Source organism: Myotis myotis, unplaced genomic scaffold, assembly GCF_014108235.1.
Source record: "Myotis myotis isolate mMyoMyo1 unplaced genomic scaffold, mMyoMyo1.p scaffold_m19_p_19, whole genome shotgun sequence".
In the NCBI taxonomy this organism is placed as follows: domain Eukaryota; kingdom Metazoa; phylum Chordata; class Mammalia; order Chiroptera; family Vespertilionidae; genus Myotis; species Myotis myotis.
Window position 1 is genome coordinate 9736499 of NW_023416323.1, and position 19062 is coordinate 9755560.

Here is a 19062-nt window from a genome sequence, read left to right on the forward strand (position 1 = left end):
TTGTAGTTACTTTTAACCTATTTTTTTAAAAATTGATTTTAGAGAGAGAAAGGGAAAGAAAAAGAAAAACGTTGATTTGTTATTCTACTTATTTTTATATTCATTGGTTGATTCTTGTATGTGCCCTGACTGGAAGATTGAATGGGAAATCTTGGCATATGAAGAGGACTCTATAACCAACTGAGCTTTCCTGGCCAGGCCTCATTGGTTGATTCTTTTATGTGCTGTAAAGAGGGATGAACCCACAACCTGGGCCAACGAGAGAACAGTCTAAGAAACTGGGCCAGGGTTAACATCTATACTAATAAAAGGGTAATATGCTAATTAGACCAGACATTTTCCAGACTAACTTCCAGACAAAGCCATGGTGGCGGGGCTGAGGCAGAGGAAGTTAGGGGCGATCAGGTCAGCAGGGGAGAGCAGTTAGGGGCGATCAAGCTGGCAGGGGAGAGCAGTTAGGGGGATTAGGCTGGCAGGGTAGAGCAGTTAGGGGGATCAGGCTGGCAGGGGAGAGCAGTTAGAGGGCTCAGGCTGGCAGGCAGGTGAGCAGTTAGGAACCAGCGGTCCCCGATTGCAAGAGGGATGTCCAACTGCTGGTTGTGGGATTGGGCCTAACCGGCAGTTAGACATCCCCCGAGGAGTCCCGGATTGGAGAGGGTGCAGGCCAAGCTGAGGAACCTCCCCCCTCACCCCATGGACGAATTTCATGCACTGGGCCTCTAGTAATCTGTAATAATAAAAGGGTAATATGCTAATTAGACCAGATGTCATTCCAAATGTCCTTCCTGACAAAGCCAGGGCTGGGGGGAAGCCATCTGGGTCCCGGGTCCTGGGTGCCAGAGGGAAGCCGGTGCCGGCAGCTGGGGGAAGGATGGCCTACTCTTGCACAAATTTTCATGCATTGGGTCTCTGGTTTTAAATAAAGGGAAAAAATAAGACAGTGGGTATAAAATTTGTGTAAATAAACTTCATATATACAAACAAAACCTTGCAGTACAGTTAAATGCTTAAGAATAATCAGCAATAAACAAAAAAAATAAGTTTAATACACAATTGAAAGGCACAGAAAAAAACTTAGCCAATGAAAGAAATTATACTATATCCTTGAATAAAAGTCTGTAACACAAACATATCATTTTAAATAATTTATGAATTTAACATGATCCCATTTAAAATGTATTTTTTTAAATAGGGATTTTTCTAAAGTTTAAGTGGAAAACCAAAGGTAAGAATAGACAGTATACTTGGGCAGAAAATGCAGTATGGGGCAATTGGGGCTAGTCTTACCAGATAACAAACCATACCCTTAAACTTCAAATATTGGCCCTAGCCCATGGTTAGAGCATTGGCCCACAGACTGGAGGATCATGGATTCGATTCTGGTCAAGGGCAAGTACCTCAGTTGCAGGTTCCATCCCTGGCTCAGTTGGGGTGCATGTGAGAGGCAACCAATCAATGTGTCTCTCACATAAATGTTTCTCTGTCTCCCTTCCTTGCATTCTCTCTAAAAATCAATGGAAAAATATCCTGGGGTGAGGATTAACAAAATAATCCTAAATAATAAAAGCCTAATATGCAAATTGTCCTCTTGACTGGGAGTTCAACCAGGGGCAGGGGCTGCCGGCCAACCACCCTCAGCCCCTCCTCCCCAGCCGGATTGGCCCTGGTGGGGGTGGGCCGACAGGACCCCACCCATGCACGAATTCGTGCACTGGGCCTCTATTAATATGGTAATAATAATAATTGCTACATCAGATAAGTTTTTTTGGTTTGTTTGTTTGTTTGTTTCATATATTTTATTGATTTTTTTACAGAGAGGAAGGGAGAGGGATTGAGAATCAGAAACATCGATGAGAGAGAAACATCGATCAGCTGCCTCCTGCACACCCCCTACTGGGGATGTGCCCGCAACCAAGGTACATACCCTTGACCAGAATCGAACCTGGGACCTTCCAGTCCGCAGGCTGATGCTCTATTCACTGAGCCAAACCAGTCAGGGCCAGATAAGTTTTGATATGTTCTGTTTTCATTTTCATTTCTTTGAGAGTATTTTTTAAATGTTCCTTGTGATTTCTTCTTTGACCCCTTGTTTTAAGAGTGTGATGTTTAATTTCTATATATTTGGAATTTTCCTTTTTTCTGCTTTTATTGATGTCTAATTTCATTTAATTACACATAATTGGAAATTATATTTTGTATTAATCAACCTTTTAAAATTTATCATGACTTGTTTTCTGGCCTGACATTGTCTATTCTGCAAAAAGTTCTCTATGAACTTCAAAACATTTTTTATTCTGCTGTTGCTAGGTGCAGTGTTTTCTGTTTGTTAGGTTTAAATGGTTTTTTAATCTTTTATGTTCTCCTTGATTTTCCTGTTGTTCTATCCATTATTGAAAATAGAGTACAGTTAGGTAATTTTGTCGTTATGTGAACATCATAAAGTATACAGGCATACCTTATTTTATTGCACTTCACATGTATTGTTTTCTTTACAGATTGAAGGTTTGTAGCAACCACGTGTTGAACAAGTCTATTGCTGTCATTTTTCCAATAGGTTCAGGTGATGATTAGCATTTCTAGCAATAATAAGTATTTTTAAATTATGGTATATACATTTTTTAGATATAATGCTTTAGCACAACTTAATAGACTATAGTGCAAATATAATGTTTAGATGCCCTGGGAAACCAAAAAATTCCTGTGACTCACTTTATTGTGATATTGTGGTGTTCTGTAAAAGAACCCACAGTATCTGAGGTATGCCTGTACTTACACAAACCTAGATGATACAGTTTACTGCACACCTATGCTATGTAATATACCCTATTGCTCCTAGGCTACAAACCTGTACAGCATACTGTAGACAATTGTAACACAATGGTATTTGTTTATCTAAACATAGGTAAGGTACAGTAAAAACAGAGCATAGCCCTGGCCAGTGTGCTCAGTTGGTTGAGTATCATCCCATGCACTGAAAGGTTGCCAGTTCGATTCCTGGTCAGGGCACATGCTCAGGTTGTGGGTTTAGTCCCCAGTTGGGGTGCATACAGGAGGCAACTGATCAATATTTCTCTCTCACATTGATTGGTGTTTCTCTCTTTCTCTTCCTCTACCTTCTTTATTTAAAATCAATTAAAAAATACTTAAAAAGAAACATAGCATAAAAGATTAAAAAATGGTACACCTGAATAGAGCACTTACCAATAATGGAGCTTACAAGTCTGGAAGTTGCTCTGGGGGAGTTGAATTCATGCTGACTTAATGTGATCATATACTACTGTAAACTTTATAAACACTGCATACTTAGGCTACCCTAAATTTTTTGACACATTCAATAATAAACTAACATCAGCTTAATGTGACTTTTTACTTTATAAACTTAAGAAGTTTTAACATTTTTATTTTTTGTTTTAATCCTCACCCTAGGATATTTTTCCATTGATTTTTTTTTTTTTTTTTTTTTTTTAGAGAGAGAGAGAGAGAGAGAGAGAGAGAGAGAGAGAGAGAGAGAGAGTGTGGAGGGGAGGGAGGAGGGAGGAGAGAGAAAAACATTGATTACAGGGATTGATTGCCTCCCATGCGCATCTCAACCAGGGCTGTGAATAGAACCTGTGACCTTTCAAGCCAAACCAGCCAGGGCACTTTTTGATTCTTTTGTAATAATACTTAGCTTAAAACAGTTTACAGCTATAAAACAATATTTATCTTTATATCCTTATTGTAAAAGCTATTTTCTTTTAATTAAAATGTTTAACTTTAAAAACTATTTGTTAAAAATAAAGACATAAATACACACATTAGCTTAGGCCTACATAGGGTCAGGATCAATATCACTGTCTTTCACCTCCACATCTTGTACTACTGAAAGGTCTTCTGGGCAATTCCATACATGGAGTGTCATTTCCTATAACAATGCCTTCTGGAATATTTCACCAAGTACCTGCCTGGGACTCTTGAAATGTCACTCTTTTAAAAAATATGTCCATGGTAGTTTGCTTTTTTTCCATCATAGACCATGAACATTCCTATTAAAGAAAACCTTTTGGTGTTGGGGTCCATGCTTTCAAACATTTTAAGAAGCATGTTGAGGTCTGCAAAACCCGCTAAACCCTGTACTATGATTTTTCTTCAAGTTCTCCTCCTCTAGTTTTATGTTCTCTAGCCTCTTCTTCAGCTATGTACTCCACTCTGTTATGACTAGTGTCACTAAGTGATAGGAATTTTCAGCTTCATTATAATCTTACTAGAGGCCTGGTGCATGAAAATTCATGAACTCAGGGGGGGGCCCTCAGCCCAGCCTTCTCTCTTGCAGTCTGGGACCCCTTGGGGGTTGTCCACCTGCCAAGGGATCAGGCCTAAACTGGTAGTCAGACATCCCTCTGGCAGCCCAGGAACCCATGAGGGATGTCCGACTGACGGCGTAGGCCCGCTCCCTACAGGGCCTAAGCCGCAGTCGGACATCCTTAGTTCTGCCGAGGAGGCAGGAGAGACTCCTGCCACTGCCACTGCACTCCCCAGTTGTCAGCCCGACTTGTGGCTGAGCGAAGCTCCCCCTGTGGGAGTGCACTAACCACCATGGGGCAGCTCCTGCATTGAGCGTCTGCCCCCTGGTGGTCAGTGCATGTCATAGCAACTGGTCTTTCTGCTGTTAGGGTCAATTTGCATATTACCCTTTTATTATATAGGTGTACCACTGTCATATATGTGGTCCACTGCTGACCAAATCATCGTTATGTGGATTATGACTATTGAAATATCCAACTATTATTGTACAAGTATTTCTCCTTTCAGTCCTATCAGATTGTTTCATATATCTTGAGCCTCTGATGTCTGGTGTATATGTTTATAATTGATATATTTCTTGGTTGATATATCCCTTTCTCTTATAATAGTTTTTTTACTCAGTGTCACTTTTCTTTTAGTATAGCTACTTCTGCTCCCTTTTGATTACTATTTGCATGGACTATCTTCTTCCATCCTTTTACCATCAACCCATTTGGGTCTTTAGGGCTAAAGTATCTTGTACATAGCATAGTTGGGTCATTCTTTAAAAATCCATTTTGGCAATCTCTGTATTTTGACTGAAGAATTGAATCAATATACATTTAATTACTGAAAAGAACTGCTATTTGCTGTTTTCTGTATGTCTTCACAGCATTCCCTCATTTTCTTCATTATTGCCCTCATTTTTTATATTTGTGACATATTTTGATTCTTTTCCAATTTTCTTTTGTGTTTGTCCTATGGCTATATCTTTATTAGTTACCATGGGAATGACATATAACATCCTAATGTTATAACAAAATGTTATAACAATCTAAATACCAACTTACCTACAGTCATATAAAAAAATTCTACTATAACTGTTCTCTTTGTTACTAATGTCAAAATGTTGCATCTTTATACAGCGCATGTCCAATAACAAAGATTTATAATTATTTTTATAAATGTACTGTGAATTCTATAGAAAATAAGAAGTGGAATTACAAACTTAAATTACCCAATTCTCCTCCATGCCATAGATTATCTATTGTGTCTCCACTAATAATCTCTTGAACCACTTATCTATGGGTTTATAGTCCACCCTGTAGCTTTTATGAGCAGTACCTACTCATTTTCTCCCACCTGCATTCTGATTCATGCAAAACAGGTAAGTGCCTTGTATCAGTCCTTCATGTATCAAGAAAGATTAGAAAAGATGTAAAGATGATCTGCTTTGCTCCCTCCAGTTTGAGGGAGAAATGGGTTGCTGCCTGCTCAAGACCAAGATCACTGCCATGCTGGGGAGCAGTGGGATAAGAGTGAAAATGCTACAAAACTTTATTAACATTTGAAGATGGCTTTTTCTTTTCTTTTTTTTATATTATTTTATTGATTTTTTACAGAGAGGAAGGGAGAGGGATAGAGAGTTGGAAACATCGATGACAGAGAAACATTGATCAGCTGCCTCCTGCACACTCCCCACTGGGTATATGCCGACAACCAAGGTACATACCCTTGACCAGAATCGAACCTGGGACCCTTGAGTCCACAGGCTGACGCTCTATCCGCTGAGCCAAACCAGTTAGGGGGGCTTTTTCTTTATTAGGCATTTGATTGTTCCTATAAACCTTTGACTACTTTCCAGGGGTGTGGGAAACTGTTTATTGCCTTCACTATCTGATAAGCATAGACAGAGACACCCACCCCCCCCACCCCCACCCCCCCCCCCCCCCCCCCCCCCCGCACCCCCAAGGCTGGGTGCCTTTGAAGCCCTAGCAAAGGTCGGAGCTAGGCGCCACCTCTGTTTGTCCAGACAATGGTAGCTGAAACTACTCCCCCATTTATTATTATGTAAATCCTTGCTGATGGGCTAGTCTGCCTGTTGCCAGGGGTCACCTGCCTAAGGGCTATGCTATGGGTGCATCCCAGATCAATAAAAGCTTGGTGAAGCCTGAGCACGAAGGAAGTCCTTTGGGACTTGCCGCCTGGTCCCCCAATATTGCAAAATTATCTCGTGTCTTTTTCTCTCATTTGTTGTGTGGCTCCTCTTTCAGATACCGAACCCTACTCCACGCAGAACGTGGAGGGAGTCTTACTCGACACAGGGGTATTACAAAGTTAGTTCAGAAAACTTCTGTTTTATTCAGTTTGTGGGGAAACAATAAACTGGAGCTTTTTCATTTAACATTTTGGTGATATTGCTCCAGGAATTTTGGTGATATTGCTCCAGGTCACATATTTCCTGTTTCAATTATTCTTCTTTTAAAACAAAGAAATTGGAATTTATGGAAATATTATAAATTCCCCAAAACTATAGAGCTTGTTAATAAAGTTAGGATTACACTCTCCTAACAATAAAGTGTCTTTGTCTTACCATATATTAGGAGCATATAACCTTATTTCTAACTGACTGGCATAGAATTAAGCAGGACTTGATTGTCTTACCTTGGGCTCCTATAACAGACTAGGTGGCCTAAACAATGGACATTTATTTCTCACAGTTCTGGAAGCTGCAAAGTTCCAAAATCAAAGTGCTGACAAATTTGGTTTCTGATAAAGATCTACTTCCTGGCTTGTAGACAGCTACCTTCTCATTTATGTTCACATGGAGATATCTCTTTCTCTCCCTTAAAGATTACTATTCCCATCATGAGTGTCCTACCCTCATGACATAATCTAAACTAAATTACCTTCCTAAAGCCTCACCTCCAAATACCATCACATTAGCAATTAGGGCTTCTACATATGAACTCTTGTAGATGGAAGCAGTCAGTCCATACAGGGATTTTTCTTATTCGCCCAAATATTAAACCTTTCTTGAATATAATGGTATTAAGCAGAGATGTGCTGCACATTACTTTATTCAGAATCCTTCTGCTGAAGGACATGTATCACAATTTTAATAAATGCTAAGGCATACTGTTTGGGGGCAGAAAGGCAATATCATGTCACTTCTCCCCAAATAAATGTATAAATTTAATGCAATACCAATTAGAATACCAAAAGGTTTTTCTAATTTTAGAAAACTATCTTCATTTATGTAGAAATAAAATTAACTTTGAGTAGGCATTAACAGTGTGAAAACAGCAAGAGGGACATAACTCTTATTCTGCTGTATTGAAACACAGTATGGCCTTAACTGGTTTGGCTCAGTGGATAGAGCGTTGGCCTGCAGACTAAAGGGTCCCAGGTTCAATTCCAGCCCAGAGCATGTACCTTGGTTGCGGGCACATCCCCAGTAGGGGGTGTGCAGGAGGCAGCTGATCAATGTTTCTCTCTCATCGATGTTTCTGACTCTCTATCCCTATCTCTTCCTCTCTGTAAAAAAAATCAATAAAATATATTTTTTAAAAAAGAAAAGAAACAGTATGGCTAATGTTAAACTAATTAGCTGAGGTCCTGGAAGCTGTGGTATTATATAGGAACAGAAAAATAGATTAGTGAAACAAAATATAGAAATGTCTTGGTATACTAGTAAATGAAAATAGATAGTTTCAGTTGAGTGAGGGAAAGATCATATGTGTAAATGATTACATAGCAAAGTTTTCATTGAATAGAAAAAGGATGGTATCAGTATAAGATTAAGCACAGGTCTTTCCCACTGATCCATACCTGGAAAGATGACATTAGATTTACCTTTCTACCACAGCATCCTTAAAGAAAGTAACAGTGTAAATCCCTCATCTGTAGCATTTACCTGGATCGGGAGATCTGTGAATTGCCACGTAGACATTGACAGCCTATGTGACTAAAGCATTACAAGTTTTGAGGAAACCAAGGCAGTGGAGTAGCTTCCCTATGCTTAAGTAGATATCAGTCTTCCAACTGAGTGTGCCCCATGTGATGGTGGCACACCACACATATGTACTGGTGGATCATTGTAAAATGCCCTGGATGAGAATGTTAATGTTTCCCAGGGCTGAGGTCCTGAAAGCTGTGCTTGCTTGGGCAGTTGTAGGACTGTCTAATAAACATATCGTGAAGGTGTTTTCTTATCAGGATAAAGCTGCCATTAAAACTAATTCAGGATTAAAGCCTATTCAGTTTATTTAACTGCCAGATCGAATCTGTGATTGTGCTGGTGTCAGTGCTGTGTGATTGATTGGCTGTTGAACGTATTAAACTATTTTACTGAATTGTGCTTGTACAATGGAAACCCATCTGGAAGAAAATAACAATGAAACTCACTTTATATGATATTAAATTCTACATGCATTACATATTTACATATTGAGATAACCAAATTGCAAGGCAAACTAAGAAATAATATATGCAGTCTAGAGATTAAAAATATGTATTTTGTTACATTTCATTTTATTTCACTATTTATTCCCTCTATGCCCTCTTCCACTCCCAGCCCCCCCCCCAAAGTATCTTCCTAATTCATAAGCTTAGAAAAAATTAGTACATATTCAGTTACATCGAAATTTAAAAATATTTTAATAGAAAAAGTCACTTTTTTATAACAAAAATTAGACAAATTCCTAATAGCTAATATATGAAGAGGTCTTCAAAATTGAAAAAAAATACATAATCCTTTAGGAAAATGGGTTAACAATATCAAAATTTACAAAGAAGCAAATTTAGGAGCAGGGGAGGTTTATACTCATCAGACCAGCATTAATTTTAGCAGGTTAACACCATCTATTGCAGGGCTACATTTTTTGTTGTTGTTGTTTTGGCTTTTTATCTATTTTTAAGTTAAATTTATTGGGGTGACATCGGTTAATGAAATTATAAAGATTTCAAGTATACAATTCTTTGATACATGACCTATATATATTGCATTGTGTGCCCACTGCCCTGTCATATCTTCAGTTACCATATATTTGACCCTCTTTACTACCCCCCATAACCCTTCCCTCCAGTAACCACCATACTGTCTTATTTGTTCATTTGTTACTTTCAGTTTTATATCCTACATGAGTGAAATCATGATTCTTGACTTTTTCTGTCTGACTTTTGCTTAGCAGATATTCTCAAGATCCATCCATGTTGTCACAAAGGCAGTATTTCAAATTTTCTTATGGCTAAGTAGTATTCCATTCATATGTACAGCGTTTCTTGTCTTTTTAAAATTGACTGACAGTATCTATTACAACTTTTAAATAGCATATATCCTTTAATATGTCTAGCAACCTCTTGCCTATAATCTACTCTCCAATAATGAAAATACCTAAATGTATGGGTATTTACTCTAGTTTGTTTGTGGTGACAATAACTAACAACAAGATGAATCAATAAAGAGATGGCTGAATAAATTTACGGTACACAGTATCACAGAAACTGTGCAGCAATTACTCATCTTACTTTACCTGACCATTATAATTCTTTTGATTTTTAATCCTTATCCAATGATATTTTTTCCATTGGTTTTAGACAGAGTGGAGGGAAAGAAGAAAGGGGGAGAGAAACATTAATGTGAGAGACACACAATGATTGGTTGCCTCCCACATGTGTCCTGACTGGAGCTGGGATCAAACCTGCAACCAAGGTATGTGCCCTTGACCAGGAATCGAACCCACGACCCTTCGGTCTGTGAGTTGACACTAACCACTGAGCCAAACCTATAATTATTGGCCACTTATAGGCAGCAAAGGGTAATCTTCCTAATTTGGTCTGACTTGAGTTCTTCTGGTGACTTCAAAGGTGCACAAGCATAAGGGCAGAACACTTAAGGAATATGAGAGAATGTTTAGTGAAGATTGAAATAGAAGAGAACCTAGGTTCATGTAAATATATACATGCATATTGTTTGGGTAGATTACCTCAGAATATCAACCACTGGTATTTATAATCTTACCTCAAGACTAACCTTCAAAGATGCTAATAACAAAAAATGCAGTTCTCTAGTTATATTAGCATTTTATTATTTTGAGTTTAAAAGAACTTGATATATGTGAAATTAACCTAAGGTTTAAATGTTACATTACTCATTTTTATCACTATTAACAAAGAGCATTAACAGATTTCTACCTGTCAAATTGCTCTGAAAAGGGATCAAGCATCCCTTTCAAAAATCCTATAAAAAGATTTGCTGAAAATAAAGTACTATTTAGGTCTATCTATCTTTCAGCACCCTTTTCCCTAAGGAAACAAACAAATGGGAATTGATTATGTCTGGCAGAATAGAGAAAAATATTAGTGTGAGGTTAAAATTGAGACTAAACCATAAGAGTGGATATTTTACTCAGTGGCATATTAAAATATGTAAGAGCAACATGGCTTCCTCATTTTAAAATGGTCTATTTTCCATTGCCAATACTGGTTATATGGGGTATTAAATTTTCTGATAAATGTTTCAGTGAAAATGAATTCTTTCCCTCTACCAGGTCTGTGCATGTATTATTAAATATAATCTTTACATGTATGTGATTCAACTAATCTGTTGTAAAATCATGCTATAACTTAGCAGAAACCAACACAGTAATGTGACATGTGAGAGTAAATTTAAATAATTGGTTCTGTTAAGCTGCCATCACAATTAAAAATTTTTTCATATTTAAAATATATAATTTCAGAAGTATTTTTAATAAAAAATTGGCATCTGATTGGGAATGTGAATCTATTTTAACATGTACTTCATGTACAGGTTCCCTACACTTATCTCTATCTTTTTTAATTTTCAGAAGTTTAAAAGAAATAGCACAAAAAAATAAAATAAACACATATATTGCCACAACCCAGAATTAACTAACATTTTGTTATGGTTACATGAAATTTTTATTTCTTTTTAAGGATAGATGTTTAGATACAAAACTGAAGTACTCTTTAACTACCATGCTTGATCCCACTTCCCTTCCACTACCTTTCTTTCTGGGGGCAACCACTTTTGGGAACTGAATGTGTATCCTTGCAATCCATTCTTCACAGTTTTAAATAAAAATGTCCATCCATAACCAATGCTTAATACTGGTGTTGGTTAGTAGTGACTTAATTCAAATTTACACGGATATTTTTTTCTTCACTCTATATACTTTTTCAGATGTTTCCTTGTTAAATATATTTAACTTGTACTTAACTACTAGAAAATACTCTACTGTGTGACTATCATTTTATTCAACCATTTCACAAGAGACAGACATTTGTTTCCAATATTTTGCTAATATAATTTATGATCCAATGAATATTGAGGTACACAAATCCCTGGGTACATACTATGTTTCTTGGGTATATGTATATATACTTAAGAGTGAGTATTCTGAAATAAATTTTAGAAATTCTTTCCTACTCCAAGGTTTTAAAAACATTCTCCTATAAAGCTCTTATATTACTGTTTCACATTTTGCATTCTAGTCTTCAATATTATTGGATTTCATAATAAGTAAATATTTTAATGTATGGCAGCAAATACCTCAATACTTTTCCATATGAAGAGTCAATTACTCTGAGTCCACTTTTGACTCACGCATGATTTCCCTACCAACCTGTGATACACATCTGTCAATTACCAATTCCTCATAAAGACATGCATATATTTCAGGATACAATATTCTGTCATAATCTATTTTTTAATGACTGGAAAACAGCAAATAATTGATGATTACCCATATAGTAAAACATATAACATGACAGTTTTTTCTCTTAATTATGAATCTTCTGTCTTAATGCATCAGGTAGGCCTTCCAGAACCACGCTGATTGGTGTCCATGACTGGATTTTTACTTCAATGAGAATGCTCCTAAGAAGTACATCATTAACAATGTTTATTGTGTTGGCTCTGGAGGTATAAGTTTTCTTAACACTATACTTTTTATTTACAATCTCAGTATTTTAAGTTAGAGTATTGAAGGATTTTCCATGTTCATGTCACTTTAGTAAGATGGATTTTCTGATATACTACAACTATGAATTCTGTTGAAGGTTTTCTAAGTTCAAGGCATTCATAGAAGTTTAATGAGTATGAATTCTCTGGTGTCTAATATGGTGTGACTTCTGGCTAAAAGCTTTCCCACATTCACTACACTGATAAGGCTTTTCTCCAGTATGGATTCTCATATGTAGAGCAAGAGTTGAGAACTGAGAGAAAGCTTTTCCACATTCATTACAACCATAGGGCTTCTCACCTGTATGGCTTCTCATATGCACAGTAAGAGACGAGCTTTGACAGAAGGCTTTCCCACATACTTTACATTCATAAGGTTTATCGCCTGTGTGGATTCTCACGTGTACAATAAGTGATGTAATTCGAGAAAAGGCTTTTCCACATTTATTACATTCATAGGGTTTCTCTCCTGTATGGATATTGTGATGTTTAATGAGGTATTGCTTCTGCCTAAAGATTGTTCCACATTCATTACATTTATAGGGTTTCTCTCCAATATGAATTTTCTCATGCTCAGTGAGATTTGATTTACCACTGAAGGCTTTCCCACATTCCTTACATACATAGGGTTTCTCTCCTGTATGACTTCTCTGGTGTCTAATGAGGCTTGATTTCTGAATGAAAGCTTTCCCACACCCTTTACATTCATAAGGTTTCTCTCCAGTATGTATTCTTTGATGGATAATGAGGTTTTCCTTTTGGTTAAAGGCTTTTCCACACTCATTACATTTAAAGGGTTTCTTTCCACTATGAATATTCTGATGTTTAATGAGGTATTGTTTCTGGCTAAAGGCCCTTCCACATTGATCACATATAAATGGTTTCTCCCCCGTATGAATTTTCTCATGCTCAGTGAGATATGACTTGCCATTGAAGGCTTTCCCACACTCCTTACATGCATATGATTTGTTTTGAGAATGATTTCTCTGGTGCTTAATAAGACCTAGCATCTGAACAGAAGCTCCTCCATTTTCATAAGGTTTCTCTTCAGTATGATGTTTCTGATGAGAAAGGAAGTTTCCCTTCTGGCTAAAGGCCTTTTCACATTTACTGCATTTATATACTTTCTTTCTTGTATGGCTTCTCAAATGTAGAGTAAGGGATGAGACTTGAGAGAATACTTTACCACATTCATGACATTCATGCGATTTCTCTCTTGGGTGCATTTTCTTATGCTCTATGAGGTTTTGCTCCAGGCTAAAGGTTTTTCCACATTCATTACACTCACAAGGTTTCTCTCTGATGTGAATTTGACCATACTGAAGGAGATCTGATTCAGTCTGAAGGCTTTTCAGCATTGTTATCATGCAGATATTTTCTCCAATAAGACTTCTTTAGTATTTCTTGACGTGTCACATAGATGAAAGCTTTTCCACATTCACTAAATTCATATGGTTTCTCTCCAATATCAATTCTCAGATATCTAAGGAAGTTGAATTTATGATGGAAATCTTTTCCCATTGATTATCCCGAGGTTAGGCAAAACAGGCATATCTTAAGAATCAATGTCTGTGACCAGAGGAAATATTTTTCTGTTTCCTGTTTTCTGAGTTCTTCCTTAGCTGTATTTTCATGGAGAAGGATGAGACTTAACTCACAAGTCTTTCATGATGTGTCCTTATTTATAAATTTCCCAGGGCTCTTCTAAAAGGGAGTATAAAAAAAATCATCATTGAAGAGTTAATAACTATAAAATATTTAGTGTCTGGCATGTAGTTTACATCCAATAAAGCAGCTATTGTCACCATCAACATCAGTAACACTTGTGAATTTCTCCACATTAATAAAATTAAAAAATATGTTATTATAAATAAACTTTATTTCAAACCTACCCTACATATAAAAGAAAGCTCAAATACAAAGACAGTCATGGATGCATGTAGTTTAAACTGCTTTTAAATGTAACCTTGCACTCTTCATAAATTAGTAAAATAAGAGAAATACCTTTATGTGGCAGGTGATAGGATGAAAGGACAAATATAAAATTGAGAGAGCCTAGGGTGAAAAGATAAAAAAATGAAATAGAAGTATTATTAAAGAGGATGTATGGTTAAATAAGATACAGCTATGCACTGTATAATGACATTTTGGTCAACGATGGACCGCATATATGACAGTGGTCCCACAGTTTATATATATATATATATAACCTAGGTGTATAATAGGCCTTACCATGTAGGTTTGTGTAAATATACTCTATGATGTTTGCACAGTGATGAAATAGCCTGAAGCATTTCTCAGAATGTATGTCCATCATTAAGTGGTGCATGACTGCATTTATTTCCACATCTTCCTTCTACTCCATTAAAATGATAGTAAGGGGGTGAAAGGGAGCACATACTCATAAAAACTAAAAGGTTGAGGAGACATCAGGAGATGAAAGTTTTAGGAAATTTTGAAAGGAAAAAAACAAAGGAATGTAAATTAACTACAGAACTCAGTGGCTTAAGTGAAAAGCCAGCAGATGAGGATGACACCTAAAAGCAAGGTAATTTGTAATACAACTGTCAACAGAAAGGCTTTATGGGTGAGAATGAAAAGTGAAGCTTAAGTAAAATGATTATAAAAAGAGCTATTGAGCCCTAACCGGTTTGGCTCAGTGCATAGAGTGTCGGCCTTCGGACTGAAGGGTCCCAGGTTCGATTCCGGTCAAGGGCAGGTACCTTGGTTGCGGACACATCCCCAGTAGGGGGTGTGCAGGAGGCAGCTGATCGATGTTTCTCTCTCATCGATGTTTCTAACTCTCTATCCCTCTCCCTTCCTTTCTGTAAAAAAATCAATGAAATATATATACATACATATATATATATACATATATATATATATATTTCATATATATATATATATATTTTAAAGAGCTATTGAAGCGCCCAACTCTCCTAGTTGGAAGGAAATAGGAATTTATTATCCAGACAAAGTATAAAGGAGAGTCTCCAAATTTAGTAATGACAGGAAAAGTAGATAAGAGTACCATACAGAAAAGAAGAAGATGAATAAAAGTTTATATACAGAAGAGGGTCCCAATCCCTTTCTACTACTGAACTCTAGAGGTGCTGATGGTTGCCAGGTGTCATATGACAGAAAGGTTCTTTTGTGAAAAAATGAAATCTTAGAGTCACGTCAAGGAAACACATAGATATCTGACTTAATGCTGTACAGTGAAGCCCACCGTCTCACAAGCTCACACTTGCACAGAGATTACAATAATCTTTCTGGTCATAATGTTCATCTTAATGTAGACCTGAAGATAACAAAAATTTGATGAAAGCCCTAGCATGACAAGTAGATCAAAACAAAAAACAAGGCAAGAAATAGAAGAGCACACACATACAAATGATACAATACTGTAACTAGTATCACAGAAATGGGATTATATAGCAATGAAATATTAACAGAGTTCTATAAAAAAGTGCTTTTGGAAATAACATGCTGCTGACCTTAAAAATTCAATAGATTCAGAAAAAAATTCCAGAAAATCTCCCAGAATAAAAAAAAAAAAAAGGAAGAATAGCCTGGATGCCTCAGTGGTTGAGCATTGGCCTATGAACCAGGAGGTTGCTGAATAATTTCCAGTCACAGCAGATGCCAGGGTTTCAGGCTTGGTCCCCAGTGTGGGGCATGCAGGAGGCAGCTGATCAATGATTCTGTCTCATCATTGATGTTCCTATCTCTCTCCCCGTTTCCCTTCCTCTCTAAAATCAATAAAATATATGTTAAAAAAAAAAAAAAAAAGGAGCCGAAACCGGTTTGGCTCAGTGGATAGAGCATCGACCTGCGGACTGAAAGGTCCCAGGTTCGATTCCGGTCAAGGGCATGTACCTGGGTTGTGGGCAATCCCCAGTGGGGGATGTACAGGAGGCGGCTGATCGATGTTTCTCTCTCATCGATGTTTCTGACTCTCTATCTCTCTCCCTTCCTCTCTGTAAAAAATGAATAAAATATATTAAAAAAAAAAAAAAAAGGAAAGGAAGAATAGCAGGAAGGAGGCGAGAAATGAACAAAGAATGGGAATAATGATTGGAAAATTAGTGTACTTACTTGTGGAGGAACCCAAGAGTTTTAACATCTACTAAAGGAGCTCCAGAGAAAATGTGAAGAAAAATAAGTGCAGGAAATTTTATGAACCACATCTTTCATATTAACATGTTGGTAATATTTACAATTAATTAAATAAAAATTAGGTAAAATAGTCATAGAAAATGTGGAAATAAACACCAGTGAACACAGTTAAATTAGTGTGATTAACTCTGTAGTTTAGGAAAAGTGGTTGAGGAAGGATGGAGCAAAAATAGCTATAATCTTATTTGACCTTTAAAAATTTTAAAGCCACTATTCATTATACCTATAGATATGGCCTTGAAGATTTGAGCCTTTTTAAAAAAATTTATTTATTGGTTTTAGAGAGAGAGAAACATCAACTCATTGCTCCACCCACTTATGCATTCATTGACTGATTCTTGTATGTGCCCCAACCAGGGATGAACCCCACACAAGGATGACACTCCAACCAACTGAGCTACCCAGCCAGGGCTGACTTAAACCTTTTAACTTAAACCAATCTATAACTGTAAAATAACTATAGACAGTGCTCTTTATATCTAGTTGCAATAGAATTTCACTTGGGCTAAAAAGCGAAGTACACATATATTTAAGACAAAAAGAGAAAATAAGCCAGAAAACAGCCATTTTTGCTTCTCTATCATACTGTAGTGTTCTGATTATTGATACTATCATTTCTGGATAAAGAAGCTGTCATTGCTATCAATTTCAGTTTTTACTTTTTTTTCCTCTCTGATTATGCCTGTTATCCAAGCTCTTCTCCTATAAAGAGCCCTTTTCATGTCCTCTCTCTAATCCTTTCTTTTATAATTGTTTTCTGTTCTCTAGCTTGAAAACATCAACTTTATCCTGATCTATATCTTTCAAAATTGTATCCTCATTTTCTTATAAATCATTATAAGAAAAGACTCTGCTGTCACTCATATCAATGCTATAATTTCTATAACTAAGAAAAACACACAATATAAGTGTTAAAACTATTAAAAGAAAAATGGTAAAATATACTTTATCAAAATTAAAAACTAATGCCATTTGAAAAACAAATCAGGCTGGCCGGTGTGGCTAAGTGGTTGAGCGTGGACCTATAAACCAGCAGGTCACGGTTTGATTCCCAGTTAGGACACATGCCTGGGTTATAGGCTCATTCCCCAGTAGGGGGTGTGCAGGAGGCAGCCAATCAATGATTCACTCTCATCATTGATATTTCTAACTCTCTCTCCCTCTCCTTCTCCCTTCCCCTGTGAAATCAATAATACTATGTTTTTTAAAAACACACACACACACACACACACACACACACACACACACACAAAAAAAAAAAAAAAAAACCAAAGGGAATGCCACAGACTGCAAGATATATAGAATCCTTGAAACTCAATAATAAAAAGACAAACAATTTGTTTTTAAAATTGGCAAAAGACTAGAATATACATTCACAAAGATATATGAATGGCCAGAAAGCACATTTAAAAAGTTTATCTTTACTAGTAATCAGAAACAAATGGATTTTAAAACCCCAATGAGACACACTACACATCCTTTAAAATGGCTAAAGTTAAAAGAACTGACAATCCAAGTGTGTTAGTGTGGAGTCACTGTAGCTCTCATACATTGTTGGTTGGAATGAAAAATGGTACAGCCACTTTGAGGATGGCAGCATAGGTAAACACCAGAGTTTGCTGCTTCGAACAACCACTTCAAAAATACAACTGAAAGACGGAACGGACATCATCCAGAACCACAGAAAGGCTGGCTGAGTGGAAATTCTACAACTAGAAGGAAAGAGAAAAGCATACCGAGACTCAGAGGAGGCGCAGTACGGAAGTAAAATACTAAGGTACAAAGGCGCACATGGAGCGGGCTGGCGGCTGAGGGCGCGGTTGTTGTTTTCAATCCGGAGGGAGTCTCAGGCTCTGAGCTCCAGTTCCAGGTGAGTCTCTGGGGACCCAGACTCATACAGGAGAAGCGGGACTGTCTGGCATCGGTCGGAACTCAAGGGCAGCTTTCTCTCGGAGGGGCCTGCAGTGATTACCGGGACACTGAGAAGCGGAGCCTCTGAGGGCAGGGCTGAGGGCAGCCATAACTGCTAGCCCCGCCCTGTTGATCCCGTGGGACCCGCCCTGCCCAAGCCCTACTGGGAGGCTTTTGCTGGATAGCCTCAGGCAGAGGCTAGATTAGCACCTCCCTAGAGATCCAGGAGCCAGTGTACCCAGAGGTCAGAGTGGGACCATCCAGTTTGCAGCTCCGTGGAACCATAAAGGACACACTCAGGGGGCAGACTCAGTGAGCACCAAAGCCCCATTGAAGCAAGTCTTGCCCTGGAGGGGTGTCTCCAGCACCGAAGTTCTCCCACTGCAGACACAGCTGATTCTCACAGCCAATTGGCCTGGAGGTCAATTCCTCCCAGTGATACCTACAACAATCAAGGCTTAACTACAACAAGACTGTGCACAAAGACCACAAGGGGGTGCACCAAGAGTGTCCTCCTCAGGTAATTGGGGAGGCTGAACCACTGGGCCCTAGAGGACACTTAGCACAGAAAACCACTTTACCAACACAGGGAAGCATAAAAAATGTGGAGACAAGGAAAAAGGACACAAATGACAGAAATGGAGGAAAGCAAATGACTGGATATAGAGTTCAAAACTACACTTTTAAGGTTTTTCAAGAATTTTCTAGAAACTGCCGATAAACTT

General features: G+C 37.6%; 1 protein-coding gene across 6 annotated transcripts in view; it reads right to left on the reverse strand.

Moving 5' to 3' along the window:
- Nucleotides 1–11345: 11345 nt before the first annotated feature.
- The window catches only part of ZNF260 (zinc finger protein 260), an 89742-nt gene continuing 82025 nt past the window's right edge, over nt 11346–19062 (reverse strand). For 3 of the 6 annotated variants that reach the window (XM_036345248.1, XM_036345247.1, XM_036345245.1), the window contains 2 exons: nt 14252–14302; nt 11346–13951 (listed from right to left, as the gene is read on the reverse strand). In XM_036345248.1, coding sequence (XP_036201141.1) covers nt 12376–13614 — 1239 coding nt within the window. In that variant the 5' untranslated portion in view covers nt 13615–13951; nt 14252–14302 and the 3' untranslated portion in view covers nt 11346–12375. The remainder of the gene's footprint in view (nt 13952–14251; nt 14303–19062) is intronic. The other 3 variants (XM_036345250.1, XM_036345249.1, XM_036345246.1) reach the window with 1 other exon arrangement.